Genomic DNA, 16998 nt, shown 5'->3' on the forward strand with positions numbered 1-16998 from the left:
TGAAGCCTCTGCAGTCCTACAGGGACCTGGAATGAACTGAAGGGTTTGCACATAGATGGCAGGGAAGAAGAGGAACTAGGATGGGTATGGGGCTGATTTTTTTTCAATATTTTAGGTGCACAATATCTTTATTTTATTTTTGTTTGTGGTGCTGGGAATCAAACCCAGTGCCTCACATGTGCTAGGCAAGTGCTCTACCACTGAGCCACAACCCCAACCCCTGGGACTGACTTGGGAGTTAAACTTGGAAGTTCAACTACTTAATGAACCAATGATATTTGCAGTGGGAACAGTGTGTACTGTTCACCAGATTCACCCAGTGCCAGGATGTGCCAGAGACTCTCTTAAAAGTAGCTAAGATTCTACAGTAGCCCTGGGACAGGTCCCAGGTCAGCAAAGTTGCCTCCCAACTGCAGGTACAGACATACCCCACACACCCCTTTTAAGACACATCCTTGCTTTACCTGGGGAAGACTGACAAGGAGAGAGCCAATGGCCACTAGAAGCAGAAGACAAGCTGGGCTGGTGACACACATCTGTAATGGAAGCTACTCCAAAGGCTGAGGCAAGAAGATTGCAAGTGCAAGGCCAGCCTGGGCAATTTAACATAAAAAGAGCAAAAACATAAAAAGTGCTGAGGATACAGCTGAGTGGTATGGCACTTTTCTAGCACATGTGCGTCCCTGGGTTTAATCCGCAGTACTGAAAGAAGGAGGAGAAGAAGACTGTTTGGGGTGTAACCACTGTAGCTCTAGTGTCACTTGTTTCTCCTAGGTAGGGTTGATCTCCCTTAGAGGGGACTTGGTCCTCTCCCCAACCCAATGCTGTCTGAAGCAAAGCACTAGCTCTACCTCCCTCCACACACAGGTTGTCTACAGCCTTGAGCTGGGAGCTGAAGATCCAGCTGAGCTGAAACCCAATGGTCTCATGTGTTGCTATGGTTCAGAACACCCAGTGCCCAACCTCTGTCCTTAGCAGAATAAAATCCAAATTGGCAAAAGCCTTAGGTCGCATGCATATGCCCAAAGTGAGGGCTGATTCTCTAACTGACTTTCTGAAATTGAGCTGCAAGTTAGGCAGCATGGCCCAGCTCCCCACCCTCTGTATGGACACTGTGTGTGCCATGTTGGACTCCTGTGTGTCCTACACTAGTGTTGGTCTCATGGCTCCAGGCAGATGGCCACATCAGATCTTTGGCCCACCCTGGGGTCTGTGGTAGTGCTTCATGGCTGCTGCCATGTTTTCAGGGTTGCAAAGTCCTTGTCCCATTCTATAATGCCTGTCTCATGTTTCCAGCTTTCTGGACCCTATCCAGTCTGCCACTGGCCAGCCTTTGTTGGAAGCCAATCTGTAATGGGCAGTAGTCAAAGAATAAGTGATGCTCAGTCCCCTGGTGCCTCACATCACCTCCCCTTGAGGCAGCCCCTCAATGTCAAATCAGCAAATTTATACCTCTCAGCCCAGTCCATCATCCTGGCCAGCCCTTCTCTGGTTAAAGATCAGAATGATAAAGGATCTCAACCTCCCCACCAAAAGTCTAGATTCTGCTCTGACCACCCCTGGTCTTGGGGCCAGCCTCCTGGCATACCCTCCTAGTAAGACTCCAGCCATGAATGACCTGAAGTGTTCAAATTTATTTCTGGCTCAGTCGCTAGACTCCTCTGTCAATCATGAAGCTGCAGCATGAAGACAAGGACCACTTGCCTGGGAACACTTCTGGTTAACCTCACAGCAGCCTAAGGGTAGAAACCCCCTGTCCCACTTCCATACACCCCACACCTAGGCTGGAGACCTGATGGGGTGAGGGTGATAGGAGAAAGGGCACCTGGCCTGGAACAGGTGCCCTTATGGCTATGGAGAGGACACCAACTCCAATGCAGGGGATGAGACCACCATGGACCCCAAGAGGTGCAGGGTAGGGATGATCAATGTTCTTCTTATCCTCTAGGCACTGTGACCTGCACCTTGGTCATTCACCCAGCCCCACATCCTCTGAAATAGAAAGCTCACCAATCTGCATCCTGCTGGTCTAGGCCACCAGCTATAGCACACAAGTTCACCTTGTGTCAACCAATGGGGACAAAGTCAGTGCTTCTCCTGACACTGAGGGCCTTGGTGATGGCTTCACGGGTGACACTACCTGGACGGCTTAACCAAATCAGGTTTGTTTCATTTCAAAAAAATAGTTTTATGGACATAGAATTCATGTGCCATATTCTTTGCCCATTCAAGTATACAGTTCAATGATTTTCAGTGTGGAGTTGTGCAGCTCTGACCATGATCAAGTTTAGAATGTCCCCATCACCATAAAAGAGAATACTCCCATCATTAGCAGTTACTCCCATTGCCTACTCCCACCAGCCCCTTGCAACCGCTAATTACTTCCTGTATGCTTTGTTTGTTCTGGATGTTTCACATAAGCAGGATCATACATCAGGTCTTCCTGTCTGGCTTCTTTTACTGACATGCTTTCAAGGTCCACCCACATTGTGGTGTGTATTAGTACTTCATTCCTTTTTATCCCCAGTATTCCAGTGTATATTTGCGGGGGCGGGGGATCCAACACAGGGTCTTGTGGATACTGGACAAGTATTCTATGATTCAACTGCACCCTTGGCCCCCAGGGTATCTTCTAGTATATTTTAATGTGTCAATTGTACAAAACATTCATGAATTGGTGGGCATTTGGATTGTTCCACTTTTTGGCCATTATGAGTAGTGCAGCTATGAATGTTCACTTATACACTCTCATGTGGCCATGTCTTCACTCCTCTTATGCTTGTACCTGGGGTTGGGTTTGCTATTTAACCTTTTTTTTTTGGGGGGGGGGGTACCAGCCCTATTTTTGTGTGTGTTTTATTTAGAGACAAGGTATCACTAAGTTGTTTAGCACCTCACCATTGCTGAGGCTGGTTTTGAACTTGTGATTCTCCTGACTCAGCCTCTGCTGGATTACAGGCATGCGCCACCACGCCCGACTGATGTTTAATACCAGACTGCTTTCCAAAGTGGCTGTGCTTGGCACTGGGGGTGTGGCTCAGTGGTTGAGGCCTGCCAGGCTTGTGCAAGGCCTGGGGTTCCATTCCCACCACTGCAAAAAGAGGAGCAAGTGACTGCACCCTTCCACTCGCCAGTAGAGGGCTCTGTCTTCTCCATATCCTCCCTCATCGGGCATTGTCATCTCTTTATTATAGCCAGCCCAATAGATGTGAAAGAATTTGGCTTGTACCATACTTGTGACAAATGATGTTGAGCATCTTTTCGTGGGCTTTTCAGACACTTTTGTGTCTTTATTGGAGAAATATCTGTTCAATACTTTGTCCTTTTTAGTTGGGTATTCTTTCATTACTGGGTTTGAGAGTTCATTACACATTCTATACACAAGACTTTTACCAGGTATAAAACTTGTAAAATGTTTCTCTCATTCTATGGGAGTCTTTCACTATCTTATCTTTTGAAACAAAAAAGATTTTAGCTTTACTTAAATCCAATTTATATTTCCCTTTTACTATTTGTGCTCTTGTCCCTAAATTCCCTTACAAAAGACAGTAGCCCTGCCCTCAACACCAGCCCTAGGTTGTTAGAAAAACTTCTTCAATGTTTGAGTCATTTCATTTTGGGTCTGTCACATGGTTTAACATTTACTAACCCTTAGTAAAAGTATGTGGGTGATTGGTTTCCGTTAATATGAAGATTTTAAATTTTACCTCAGAAGAAGATTCAAAATTAATTTTTAAATTCATTTCAAAATAATTGAATAGAATTATTTTCTTGAAAATATCAGTCTTGCTTTTCTGAAAAGTGATCTGAAGGTGATGTCTTTTCTTCACCCTAGCATTTGCAGAATCTATGCAAGAATCAGAGGAAAGAGCCAGGCGGAATGGCACTGGCCTGAATTCCCAGCAGCTCAGGAGGGTAAGGCCGGAGAATCTCGAGTTCAAAGCCTCTGCAACTTATCATCGAGGCCCTAAGAAACTCAGTGAAACCCTGTCTCTAAATAAGACACAAAAAAGGACCGTGGGGGGAGGGTTACTGGGGTTGTGGCTCAGTGGTAGAGCGCTTGCCTCACACATGAGGCACCGGGTTCAATTCTCAGCACCGCATATAAATAAATGAATAAAATAAAGGTTCATCAGCACTTAAAAAAACCGCTAGAGATGTGCCTCAGTGGTGCCCCCGAGTTCAGTCCTCGGGAACAACAACAACAAAAACAAATACAAATGAAGGCCCATTCATACTTGTCTAAATAGCTAAAAGCTATAATTCAGAATTATTGAAATTAATAAAAATCACATTAATTTTAAATTCACTTAAATCCTGTCTGGGTCCTGGTCTTGTTCGGCGCCGCGAGCGAGCCTGCTGGGTCTGGACCTACCCTGGGGCGTCTCGCTGCGGCAGTCGCCGAGCCCCGGTGACGTGCAGCCGCCCGGCGCCACCAGGGCGCTGCGCGACCGCAGGACCGAGGGCCTCCGGGGCGGGAACAGTGGGAGGGCCTGGGCGGCCCGGAGCCTGGCGAGCGCACCGCCTCCCTCCGCTAGGCCGACCGCGGCTGCAGCCAGGACCCGCCCAGCGCAGCGGAGGGCAGGGCAGGCGCCCGCGCCTCAGGACCCGCGTCGGGTGGCCACGGGGCGGGGCCTCGGCTCGCCCCGCCCCAGCCTGGCGCGGCCTCTTCCGCTTCCGGCTGGCCTCTCAGGGCCCAGCGGCTCGCGGGCGGAGCTGGTAGTTTCGGCGCCATGGCCTCCCTCCGTGCCTTACTGCTGGGTGTCCGCAGCCAGCTGCAGCTACCTGCCCGCTGCCCAGCGCTGCGGCCCTTCGCCTCGGGTGAGTGCGGGCCGGGAGGGGGTTCGACGCCCCGATGCCCTCGACCCGCACCCTCCACTGGATCTTGGACTTCCCCGACTGACCCTGACCCGCACCCCCGACCTTCACTCCCGATCCCCGCCTGACTAGACCACCACTGACCCCGGGCCTCTTCCCCAGACACTTGATTCTGAATCCCCCCGCAACATCCCATCCCGGCTTGACCCTGGACTCATGACCCGGTCCCAGCCCTTAGCCCCTATCCTGACCCCTACCCACACCCCTCAATTTGATCTCGGACACCCTCATTCCCCTGACCTTGGGCTTCTTTGCCCCTCTCTTGGACCCGCATCCCCACACACCTCCCAAATCTTGGCCCCCAGATTAACCCCAGCTACATCACCCTGACTTTCCTGATCCCGGTGCCTGCAGGTCATGTCCAGACTCTGGGTGGGTCAATACTGTTTTCTCAACTCCTGTACCTAGACTGAAGGCCAAGACCTGTGGCCTACTGGGCACTTGAATGTTGGTTGTGAAATTCCACATGTGTTTAGGTAGCTTTAAGAGCACAGGTAGTCCTTTTGAACAAGTCAGCCTGGGAATTGAAAATGCAGGCTTCGCTTGTCTCAGTGCCCCCTGTCCAGGCACGTTCAGTGCCCAATCCTCCCTGAGCCTGCCCTTAAGCTCATCCACTCAGAAAGGCTCATGCTTACATTTTCAGGCTCCTCCTACAGCCGGCTGTAGAAAGGACAGTCCTATTCTTTACTCCCACTCCTTCACCTTGGCTGTGCTCTCCTGCATACACCACTGCTCCAGTATTGCAAGGAATTCTTGGCCATACCCCATGCTGGGCTCCTCCCATACCCTGTGGGTCCAACTAACTATCCAGTGGTGGATAGTAGTTGGCTGCACCCCCAGTTCTTGCCTGTTCACTTCTGCACCCCAGCCTGGGGTTGGCAGAAATTCCTGGGTTTCTTAATGGCAGACACATTGCTGCTCAACATTCACACCCAAGGACTAGGTGCAGCTCAGTGGTTAAGTACTTACTTAGATGCACAATACCCTGGCTTCCATCCCCAGCACCACACACACAAAAGGACACTCCAGGATATTTTAGTCATTCGCCTGCATGTTCATGGGACAGGTTCTGTGTAAGAGGACTGACCACTCAACATATCAGTCTGTCCTTCTCTCTGCTCCCTCCAAGTCTGAGCTAGCTGCCCCTCTGTCCTTTGTCTCTGTCTTCCTCCTGCCAGCCTGTCTACCCTGTATGACCAGAGCCCTGTCCTGCTGTCCTCTGGTGGGCATTCGTTGTGAAAAGGCATTTTCCTCTCCTTGATGCCAGGGAAGACTGACCAGGCATGTCAGAGGGGACAGCTGTGTTCTGTGCTGGGGATTTTCTTTAACTTAAGGATTCAAGCAGAGTGGTGGGGGCTGCAGGCTGAGTACCTCTGTGTCCCTACCTTTGACACCTGTGTGACAGAGATCTCCTTTTGCTCTCTTGCCCTAGGGGCTAACTTTGAGTACATCATCACAGAAAAAAAGGGGAAGAATAGCAACGTGGGGTTGATCCGATTGAACCGCCCCAAAGCACTCAATGCCCTTTGCAACGGCTTGATGGAGGAACTCAACCAGGCACTAGAGACCTTTGAGGAAGACCCCACTGTGGGTGCCATCGTGCTTACTGGTGGAGATAAGGCATTTGCAGGTGTGCTGGCAGCAGTGGTGGCAGATGGGAGGGGTGCTTATGGCCTGTGGAAAGTGGCAAGACAGACTGGCCTCTCGGTGTTGGCAGGTGTCTTAGGATCTACCCAAATGAGCTGCTTAGATGAACAGCACTCTTGGACGTTCAAGTGTGTTTCATCAGCAGAAGGCAGCATATTCAGAGCGACTCAGGTCTTTACCAGCCAGATTAAGTGCTGATAAACAAGACTCCTTCTCTTGAGTCCACCAGGCATCTGTTGCCTGCCCTGTGACCTTTCTGCATTATCTGGTCACAATAGGCATCTCAGTATTGGCTGCTCCTTGCTGTTCCCAGAGCCTGACATAGTCCATGGGATAACTACTTGTGGGTTTGGGGTTTATAGGACTGGTGGGATCTTTGCTGCCTCTTTTCCACTCCTAGCTGGAGCTGACATCAAGGAAATGCAGAGCCGGACATTCCAGGACTGTTACTCTAGCAAGTTCTTGAGCCACTGGGACCAGCTAACTCGGGTCAAGAAGCCAGTCATTGCTGCTGTCAATGGTTATGCTGTGAGTGTGGACATCAAGGATCTGCTCCTGGGGTGGTTGATGGGTTCTGCTTGTGAGAGGGAGCATGCAGGATCCTTATCTTAGAAAGGCCTTGCGTGTGGCTTGCAGGCTAGCAATCCCTTTCTGCTGGTAATGCTGAATGAGGAATAGGAATCTTTTGCATCCACTTTGTTTTGTGAATGCTCAGCTACTGGTTCTTTCCAAATGTGTTAATGGATTTTTCTGTATTAATATAATGTAATCAGACCTATGCTGTACCTGCGAAGGCATCACATCCTCTACTGGATGTGTCAGGGCCCCTGGCGTGGATTGGGGAAGCCATACAGTCATTTCACATGGTGTAATTTAATGAAGTCCCCTTGCATATGTGCCACGTCCTCCACATCCACATCCTCTGTGGCTGCTTTTGAGCCACTATGGCAGACCTCAGTGTCCTCAGAACTGAGAATACTTACTGTCCACACTTTGCAGAAGAGTCTGCCCTCCCAATGAGCAGAGCGAGCAGACTTTGGTTTTTGGACTGGACTTCCCTGGAAAAACTGCTGAACACTATCTTGCAGCTTGGTGGGGGCTGTGAGCTTGCTATGATGTGTGATATCATCTACGCCGGCGAGAAAGCCCAGTTTGGACAGCCGGAAATCCTTCTGGGGACCATCCCAGGTGAGAACACAGTAGCTTTAGCAGGCACTCTGAAGGTAATTCTTCAAGGCTAGCTATGCCTTGGGGCCTACAGCTTGCATCCAACCAAAAGCCCCAGAAAGACAGCCCCAGGTCTGATTCGTGCTCTATTTGTGGACCAGCACATGAAGAACAGAGTGGACATAACAGCTCAGAACACAGCTTGGTTCCTGTGGTTACAACCATATCCCACTTCTGGTGACATCAGATCACGTGACTCTGGCCCCCAGCCACAGTGGTTCTTTCCTGCTTGTAATCCATACTTGAGGCGGATCCCTATAGGTCAGAAACCTTGGAAAGAAAACAGTGATCTCGCACTGATGCCAGGAGGTCTGACCAGTGTGACCCCAGCCTGTCCATTCCCATGTCATTGGTTGAGGCAGGTCACATGGCTTTACCAAGTTCAGCACATGCAGGTGTCTAGATCCCCATCATCCCCTGCCTAGGAGGGAGCTGGGGTATTGGGCAAAGAGCAACTCTATCTATGTGCAGGGGTCCACTGGTAGATCTGGGGGTGGGAGCAGACCTCAGGGGGATCAGGCATACTCCCAAGAGCCTTCCACTGCCCTTTGGGTTCAGCCAGGCAGTTTCTGAGGTTTTGTGCTACAAGGTTCATGAATTTTCAGGGTCTTTCTTGGATAGGGCAGCAATTGCTAAGGATCTAGCACATGGAGTGAGGGAAAGCTGGAAGTTCCTAGAATGTTGGTAAAAACCTGAGGAGAATCCACTATCCTAAAATTGGGGGCCTGAGCTTGGAAAGGGGCCTGCCCTGAGGTTCTGAGCCCTTTTTGTTCCACCTGCTGACCACTTGGTTCTGCCTGACCCCTGGCTAGAACTCATCTTAGGCCTTATCTTCAGCATAAACTGGTAAGCAGCATGTCTGTGGTTTCTTCTCTCTCTCTCTCTCTCTCTCTCTCTTTTTTTTTTTTTTGACCTCATGTGTCATGTAGCCAGCTACAATACGCAGTCTCTATCCCTGCAGGTGCAGGGGGCACTCAGAGACTTACCCGTGCAGTCGGCAAGTCCCTGGCAATGGAGATGGTCCTCACTGGTGACCGCATCTCAGCTCAGGATGCCAAGCAAGCAGGTGATGCGGTTCTACCCTCGGGAGCTGGGTAGAGATTGGCCCAGGTGTCCTGGGGGTAATTGGCACCAGAGCTTTTAGATCCTGAGAATCTGGGAGGTTGACTATTTTGGGGTTTAGATCTTGAAATATTCTATGTTCAAGAGAGTGACAACATACTCTCAGGTTGAGGAGGAATAGCACAGCATCCCATTTCCTATAGAACCAAATAGGCTGTGGGAATCTAGACCCTTGCAGGCCAGCCCTTTCCCTGCCATTGGTGGCCACAGTTCACCTTCCTCCTCTCTCTGCTGTTTGATGCTGTAGGCAGCCTGACTGGGCATCTGTGGACTCGAGCAGTGGACTTGTGCCAGATCTGCACTTCACTTACCTCCTTTTTTGTTGTAGGTCTTGTGAGCAAGATTTTTCCTGTTGAGACACTGGTTGAAGAAGCCATCCAATGTGCAGAAAAAATTGCCAGCAATTCCAAAATTATAGCAGCCATGGCCAAGGAATCTGTGAATGCAGGTAGGTTCTGCAGGAAGAGTGAAGGGTCCCAGGCCGTAGCAACGCAGATGTAAGGCTCCACACAGCACAGATCAGCCTGTCCTGGGCAGCAATAGAAGGGTTTTCAGGACAGTGATTCTGCCATTAGAGTGCTGACTCCTAGTCTCTCAGGCTGTGGAGATGTTCTGAGTGTACCTTTGTACCAGGGCTCGAGAACTGGGCCAGGCCTGGAAGGTGATGGTGACACAGTGCCAGATATGGAAGGAAGAGGCCAAAAAAGGAGCCTGGTCCCCATGCTCAGCTGGTCTGTGGCTTTCGGGAAGCCCTGTTTTCTCCTCCTGAGCCCAGGCTGCACGGTTCCTCTCAGCACAGGCTGACCCCAAGAGCATCCGTGTGAGCCTCAGGCAGACTTCACACTCTCCTTGGTCTGGACACTTGGTTCTCTCTCTGCTGGCAAAGCAGTCTGACTGCCCTCCACAGAACTGCTTGAACCTGAATGTAACAGTCCATCTTGGCATTCAGAGTGAGACAGCCTCTGCCTCACTATAGTGGCTTGTTAGAGTCAGCCCATCGCAGGAGATGTGGCCCAGGAAGTCCCCCAGCCTCTGTGAACCTGATACCACCTCCAGAGAGAACTTGCCTCCAGGGTTGCTGTTATCCTTAGGCAGATGTGCTAGTTCAAGGAGCAGCCATGTGAGGGTTTGGGGGAGCTGAGACCTTGGGCAGGATCACAGCTGAAGGCACTTCTCTCCAGGTGTTTAGACAGCAGCACACCTGTGTCCTCCACTGAAAAGAAAGGCCTGGAATGAGGCCCAGAGCATACGACACTGCTGGTGTCTGCTCACTCTCTCCTGATTTTCCTCCTTATCGTTTCTCTGTGCTTTGGGTTCCTCGGCCACTCAGATGCACACAGTTGGACAACTTGTCCTTTTGGCTTTCCTTCAGTTTCTTCTGCCACCATTGAGGGACATTCAAAAGACCTGGGAGAGCAGTTTGTTCAGCTGGGGCCGTATGTGCACAGGGAGGCATGAGCTGAACCAGGGGAGGCCTGCACAGAGCTGGGCCTCCTGGCACTACTGAGTCAGGTTTCTATTGGGTCCACAAGCACTACATGGACACTCTGTGTTCCCACATGTAGCATCTGAGTTCATGACCATCGGGTTTCTCTTCTAGCCTTTGAAATGACATTAACAGAAGGAAATAAGTTGGAGAAGAAACTCTTCTATTCGACCTTCGCCACCGTGAGTAAACCGTGTTCTGCTGAGAGTTGAGCGTATTCCACTTACAGGAGCTGCTGGGAATTCTTAAGATTCTATGATTAACTACCATTTCCTTTTGATCGGAACTATTAGAACCCTCTGGCTGGACCAGACTCGTTCTATCACTGGGCCATGTTTTTAGAAAGAAAGTAGAGTGTATGGAGGTTAGAAGAATGGGAATGCTCCAAAAGGCCACTTCCTGTTGCACATCTTAAGCAGCATTCCTAGCTGTTGAGGAACTTCCAGCAGGTGGGTGGTGGCACCTGCATCCCAGCTACTCAGGAGGATCACTGGAGTGCTAGGCAATATAGTGAGACCCCTTCTCAAAAAGAAATGGAAATTTAAAAAATTAAATATAGTTCACTTCACCCATATTTTCCCTGGATCATTCCACTTATTTGGAATGTGATTCAAATGTATTGTAATAACTCTAATCCTACACTTTCAAGCAACATTTCTAGGATTTTTGCCAGTAATTTAAAGGAAAATGTCTTCTAATTGCCATTGTAATTCACCTTTTTTGTTATCAGAAAGTCATATCGAGGTGTTTTATGAAAGATTTAGAATGGTTTTGGAAATGGCTTTTTTTTTTTATTCCTACTTAAACCATCTTTATTTACAAAATACTATCTTAAGAATTATAGTTCCATTGAGCTTTAATTGGAGCCAAAGTATAGTCAATTACTGAAGTAAAAGCAGTTACTTAAAAACTAAAAATGAGAGATAAGTCAAATTACTTTTGAAGAGAGAGCAACAACATCAGGTTTCTTGTTTGGTTCTGGATGTAGAGTGACAGGCTCATTTGCAGGTGGAAGGAACCCTTCAGGGAACTCATTGTACTTTCAGAATGCGGGGTCGGGGGACGAATTCCAGCTCGTGGTCGGGGAAGGTGTGAGGAAAACCCCTCCCTGCATAGACATTTTGCATTGGAAATGGAATGCGTGGTGGGGCCGGTGGAAAATAATCTCCAGGTTCTCCATACCAGTTTCCTGGGAGAGGTGGAGGAAAAAAAGGTCCTCTTCTCATGAACTGACTCCTTGGGTCGGCTGGAAACAAGGCACCTCTGACTGGAGGGAAAGGTGCCAACACAGAGCCAGGGCCAGTTGCTTGGTTTTCAGCATGGAGAGGTGAATCAGGCACATCGGAATCCCCGAGATCGACTGTGGTCTCCTTTCTACTGGATTGGAAATGGCTTTTTTTTTATGGAAAAAGTGAAGGTGTTTGCATGTCTGTGGGTGCACGTGTGTGTGTGTGTGTGTGTGTGTGTGTGTACACACAGCAAAGGAAGAGACAGGTGCAGGGCTCCACTGTGGTCCTGCTTAGTGCCCCACGTATGCTGCGGACACAGACCCTGCCTCTGCTATTTGTGGGCCAGGGTGGCCAGAGGTTACCTCTGAGGCTTTCTGAGGTGTGACTACTCTACACTCACATGGGTAGTTCCTGAGTGACTGTTGCCTGGGGTATAAACCTCCTCTCCAGGCCTAGGCCTATTGGTAAGGAATTCTGTTCTTCCCAGGCTGCAGGTGGGCCTGCTGCAGAATCGCCCTCCCTGCCCCATGAGCATGGACAGCAGACAGGGAGAGAGCAGCAAGAGCAGCCCTGAGACCCCCACAGGTGCCAGGTGATACAGGTGCATGCACCACCTCTGCTGACCTCCCTTTCTTGCAGGATGACCGGAGAGAAGGCATGGCTGCATTTGTGGAGAAGAGGAAGGCCAGTTTCAAAGACCACTGAGAAACCAGCTTCCTGGGCCTCAATCCTCATGGAGAGGGAACTGCAGGCCGTCAGCTTAGAAGCAAATAGATCACCATCCTTGAAAAGGTAGCAGAGACCACATAGAGTTCTTGCTGATGGCTGTGGAACTGTGGTCATTGCTCAAGCCTTCGCAGCACAGCCAGCCAGTGATTAGCAGGATCAGTCACCTGTGTTCTGACTGGAGCACATTTTCGAAGTCAAAGGTCCTGTTGAGGAACTTCCAGCACGTTCAGCCTTTTCTTCACCTCAGGAGCTGAGGTGCTTGCTTGGCCACCACTGTGCCAACGGGTGGAGGCAGGCGCCGTCTGTCCTGTGCCTGCAGCTGCTGGATGTGGCTGCTCAGAAGGAGATGCTGCTGTTGCTACTTTTGAAAAGAATCATGATTAAAGTGACTATTTCAAATTAGTTCTGCCTTGTAATCATCTCTAGAAGGTGAATATTCTATAAATTAGTGTTGTTTTTTTTTTTTTTTAACTTTCTTCATTGTAAATGAAAGCATTCAAACAAAACAGAAGTCCATAAGACAAGCAATCCCTATACCACATCCCAGGTGTCTGACTTCTGTGAACACTTGGGTTTGTAGCCTCCTTTAGATTTTTCTATGCCCAGTACCTGCTGGTTCCTGAAGCACAGAGAAGCTGATCTAGGAAGTACTGTCATGCTTGGTGCTGCTTGCCGTGCGAGGCATGGAGACCTAGTCCACAGGGGTGGGAGAGCTACCCTGAGGGATGGGCTTCTATCAGGGTTCCTCTGGTGGCTGCACACTCTGGGAGGATTGACCTTGGCCTGAAGTGCTGTGCAGCTCTGGCACCCAGTAGAGCTCAGTGTGGTGACCTGGTTATTAGAAACCACTCACTGCCCCTGCCGCCAAACATCCTCTTTATTCCCAGAACACTAAGCTCTCCAAACTGTTCTCAAGCAAGTGTCTATGAGAGTTGACCATCCTGGATGACCTCCCATCCTATATGGTCTGAGGCCTAAGATGACACTGGCTGCCCCAGGTCAGGGGCTCACAAGCCTTAGGGAATCCTGAGACCTGCTAAGGAGAGGCTGAGAAATCTGCATCTCTGCTGATGCACACTGACTTCGGCTTTTGAGGGAAAATCAGTGTAGGCTGGTGCTGTCATGAGCCCCCACAGGTACCCCTTCGGTGCCTGGCTGTGCTGGCTATACACCGGGCAGGACTTTGCCTAAGAGAAGGGGGTCTAAACCTGCCTGGGACTCTAGGGTAAGGAGCACTCACAGTTTATTGAATAGCCAGTATGCACCCCAGGCCACAGGGACCAGCATGGTCATCACACAGTGTGCAGCTAGGCCAAAGCAAATGATGCCTGTCCTATTGGGAACTAGGCCTCGGGCCCCTCATCTCATGGGAAAGCACATGCCCTCCAGCTTGGTGACCATGTCAGAGCACTATATACTGAACCACGGCTAGGAGTAGGAAGGTGGTCTGAAGTATGGTCATGGCTTTAGGCTGGCATAAGCCAGGAGCCTGTGAGGACCAAGCTGGACAAGGGGAGGATTGCCCACACTGAGAACTAAGAACTTTCACACACCTCAGATGACAGCTCTTGTTCAACTTCATTTATTCAGCACAGCCATGTCTGCATGCACTGTGGGGACCATGTCCCTTGCAGGTATCAGTTCTGCAATCCCCCCACATCTGCCTGTATTCTTGTGTGCTGCAACCAGGAATTGATGCAGGAGGAAGGAGCACATGATGGGTTCTGTTGACTCACCCACCAGGGGCAGCACTGAATTCTCACACAGTTCCCCCTTCACACAGGAATGATGTGTTGCTGATAAGCCTCAGGATCTTGAATTCTTTGGCATGTGCTTACTTACAGAAATAGGGCCAAAGGGAATTTGATTCAGGCCAACAGGGCAGAGCAGACTTTCCCTGAGGGCAGGGAGCCAGGGAGGTTGGCCCTGGTGACACCAGATGTGGACTTGCTCATTGACTAAATCTGAACACACCTGGAGGTTTGTGCTGGGCCACCATCAATCCTAGAGTCTGGAATAAGTGTGTAGAGGAGACATCAGTTTGAAGTATCCAAGCAGGAAAACCTTAAAACTGAGAAAATCCATTCATTTGTGTGTTAGGTTTTTATAGCTGTGACAAAATACCTGAGATCATCAACTTGTAAGCAGGAAAAGGTTGTTTTGGCCCATGGTTTCAGAGGTTTCAGTCCATGATCACTTGACCCCATTGCTTTGGGCCTATGGCCAGGCAGTACATCATGGTGGGGAGCTCATGGTGGAACACAGCTGCTCACCTCATGCGGCTGGGAAGCAAAGGCAGCAGGAGAGGTCAGGTTTCTCCGAAGACCTTTTTTCTAGGCCCCTCCTTCCAGCATTTCCACCAATGAGACTTTGGGGAGAACTCCAGTTTCACAGTATAATAGTTTAATTTTTCTTTTTTTTTTTTAATATTTTTTTAGTTGTTGATAGACCTTTATTTATTTATATGCGGTGCTGAGAATCGAACCCAGTGTCTCACACATGCCAGACAAGTGTACTACTGCTGAGCCCCAGCCCCAGCCCCAATATTTAACTTTTCACACATGCTGGGCATTCAGTTCCACAATCTGACTTTTAGCGATTGAACCCTAAGTGTTGTTGTTTTTTGCAGTGCTAGGATAGAATCCCGGGCCTCGCCCATGCTAGGCAAGTCCGCTCCGCCCTTCCATCAGATCCCACCCCTCCATCATGTCCAATCCTGGAGTACGCTGCATGGAGGGGCTCAAGGGTGTCCCTGCGCTGTTGTTCACAGAGCTGCTGTATACCCTGGCACAGATGGGACATGGAGTCAAGATCAGTTAGTTCTTGGGTTGTGGGGAGCCCTGGGCAGGTGTGCTGTCCACGCTCATGCCCTCTGCAGGGAGTCTGGGAGGTAGGGAAGCCACAGCTGCCCCCTGCCTACCCCTGCTGTCAAGTCCTCAGTGTCCGGCCCTACGATCACAAGGTGGCCCTTGGTCAGCCCTGTGTCTGGGTCAAGGAACCCGCGCAGGGTGCTGGGAGGGCCAGGCTCGCCTCCAGCTGCTAGGAGGCCAGGCTCACCTCCAGCCTCAGATCCTTCCCAGGCTAGGCCTCCCTGGTCTTCGGCAGTTTCTCTCTCCAGGTCCCAGAGCCAGGTTGTGCAACCGGAAGATGGGGTGGTCTGCCCCCTCCTCTTAGGAACAGGTTTGGCCTTCTCCGCCTTTCTTCCTTACTTCCTCTGAAGGGGGGTGGGAGTGACCCATGTTCTGGCCCACTGACCAGGGTAGGAGCAGAGGCCAGCTGACCCACAGGTGGTGGCTTCTGCATTCCACCAGGGGTCCATGCTGACCTGGGCCTGGCTGACCAGCCCTTCAGTTTTTGCAGACGTGAACTTTCCCACCTCCTCCATCTGCCAGTGAGGGCCAGTGGAGTCCAAGCAGATGCTGAGCCAGTTGCCAGTGGCAGGTTGGGAAGTGAGCAGTGGTCCGAGTTCTGTCCTGGGCCCTAAGTCGTCATTACCTTGACTTACTGAGGCCCAGGAGTGAAAGTTGGTGAAGGAGGACAGGCCTTGGGGAAGGGCCCGAGTCTGAGCCTAGCTCTTCCCCTCCAGCCCTGGGCATCGTGCAGCTCCTGGCGGCTATGCTGAAGCTCCTGCCTCTGGACACCTACTGGGGAGCCTGGTGAGGGCCCCAAAGCTACACTGCTGCTCTGAGCCTCAGTGTCCCTTTCCCGTATTTCACAGGGTCACCTACCTTGGAGTAGGTGGTGGAAAGGGTTCCTAACCAGATCCATGGAGCCCTGAATCATCTCTAGCTGGGAAGTTCTGAAGGTGCCCAGGACCACAAAGCTGACCCCTGCCCGCCCCCAGGCTGCTATCACGGATCTGGTGCCCAACAACAAGGAGAGGGACCTGCAGAGTCACTGTGGAAAGATTATGAGTCGTTCATGGTGGGCTGCACAGTGAGGCTGTGGGAAGGGGATAGGGACTCTGTCTCCTGGAGGCTCAGAAGAGTGAAAGATGAAGTTCCAGATGCCATCACATGGCCCTTCTGCACAGCATACAGTGCTCAGGAACACAGGCACTTGTCCACTGGCTGGGACAGAAGAGGTGCATCTGGGCTTGTGGCTGACTCCCTCTCTGCCCACTAGCTTCCCACCTCCCTCCTAGGATCCTGACCTATCTGCCTGGGCGTGGGGAAGCAGACTGGGGAGAGGTTGTACCAGTGGAGCCAGCTTTGGGGAGCGGGGCTCTGGACTTGCTGACCTTCCAGGGATGTGTCCCCAGGCCCCAGGTCTCCCTGCTTGCCACCCCATCCTGGCTATGCTCTGCAGCCACATGGCTCACACTGTTACCGCTGCTGACCAGTGACGAGTCCTTGCTTCCCCAATGTTGAAGAATAACACCAGAGAAGCACGCCGAGGCCAGGTCAGAGTGGAAAGTAGAAGTTTATTAAAGGACAGCAGAAAAGACTTCTCCCGGAGGAAGAAGGGGACGCAAGAGATGGAATCCATGGAAGTGCGGTTGTTTCCCCTTTTTATAGTTCTTTCAGTGATGGCATGTAGGTGGGAAGGCCCAGGGGTGGGACACAGGTGGGCCAAAGAAGTAATCTGGGCAGGAAGGACTTCTGAGTCAGCATCTTCAAGTTTGCTGGGGGCTGTTCATTAACACTTCTTTGGGATGGGCTCTGGCCTTGGGCTTCTCCC

The 16998-nt window shown here is 50.7% G+C and overlaps 1 protein-coding gene across 1 annotated transcript; it reads left to right on the forward strand.

Moving 5' to 3' along the window:
- Positions 1-4666: 4666 nt before the first annotated feature.
- On the forward strand, positions 4667-12720 carry Echs1 (enoyl-CoA hydratase, short chain 1). Its single transcript, XM_027924934.2, has 8 exons — positions 4667-4821; positions 6311-6508; positions 6926-7053; positions 7614-7713; positions 8714-8818; positions 9203-9322; positions 10475-10542; positions 12229-12720. The coding sequence occupies exons 1-8, from the start codon at positions 4734-4736 to the stop codon at positions 12292-12294; spliced, it is 873 nt and encodes a 290-aa protein (XP_027780735.2). The 5' UTR covers positions 4667-4733; the 3' UTR covers positions 12295-12720.
- The last annotated feature ends 4278 nt before the right edge of the window (positions 12721-16998 follow it).

Source organism: Marmota flaviventris, chromosome 4, assembly GCF_047511675.1.
Source record: "Marmota flaviventris isolate mMarFla1 chromosome 4, mMarFla1.hap1, whole genome shotgun sequence".
In the NCBI taxonomy this organism is placed as follows: domain Eukaryota; kingdom Metazoa; phylum Chordata; class Mammalia; order Rodentia; family Sciuridae; genus Marmota; species Marmota flaviventris.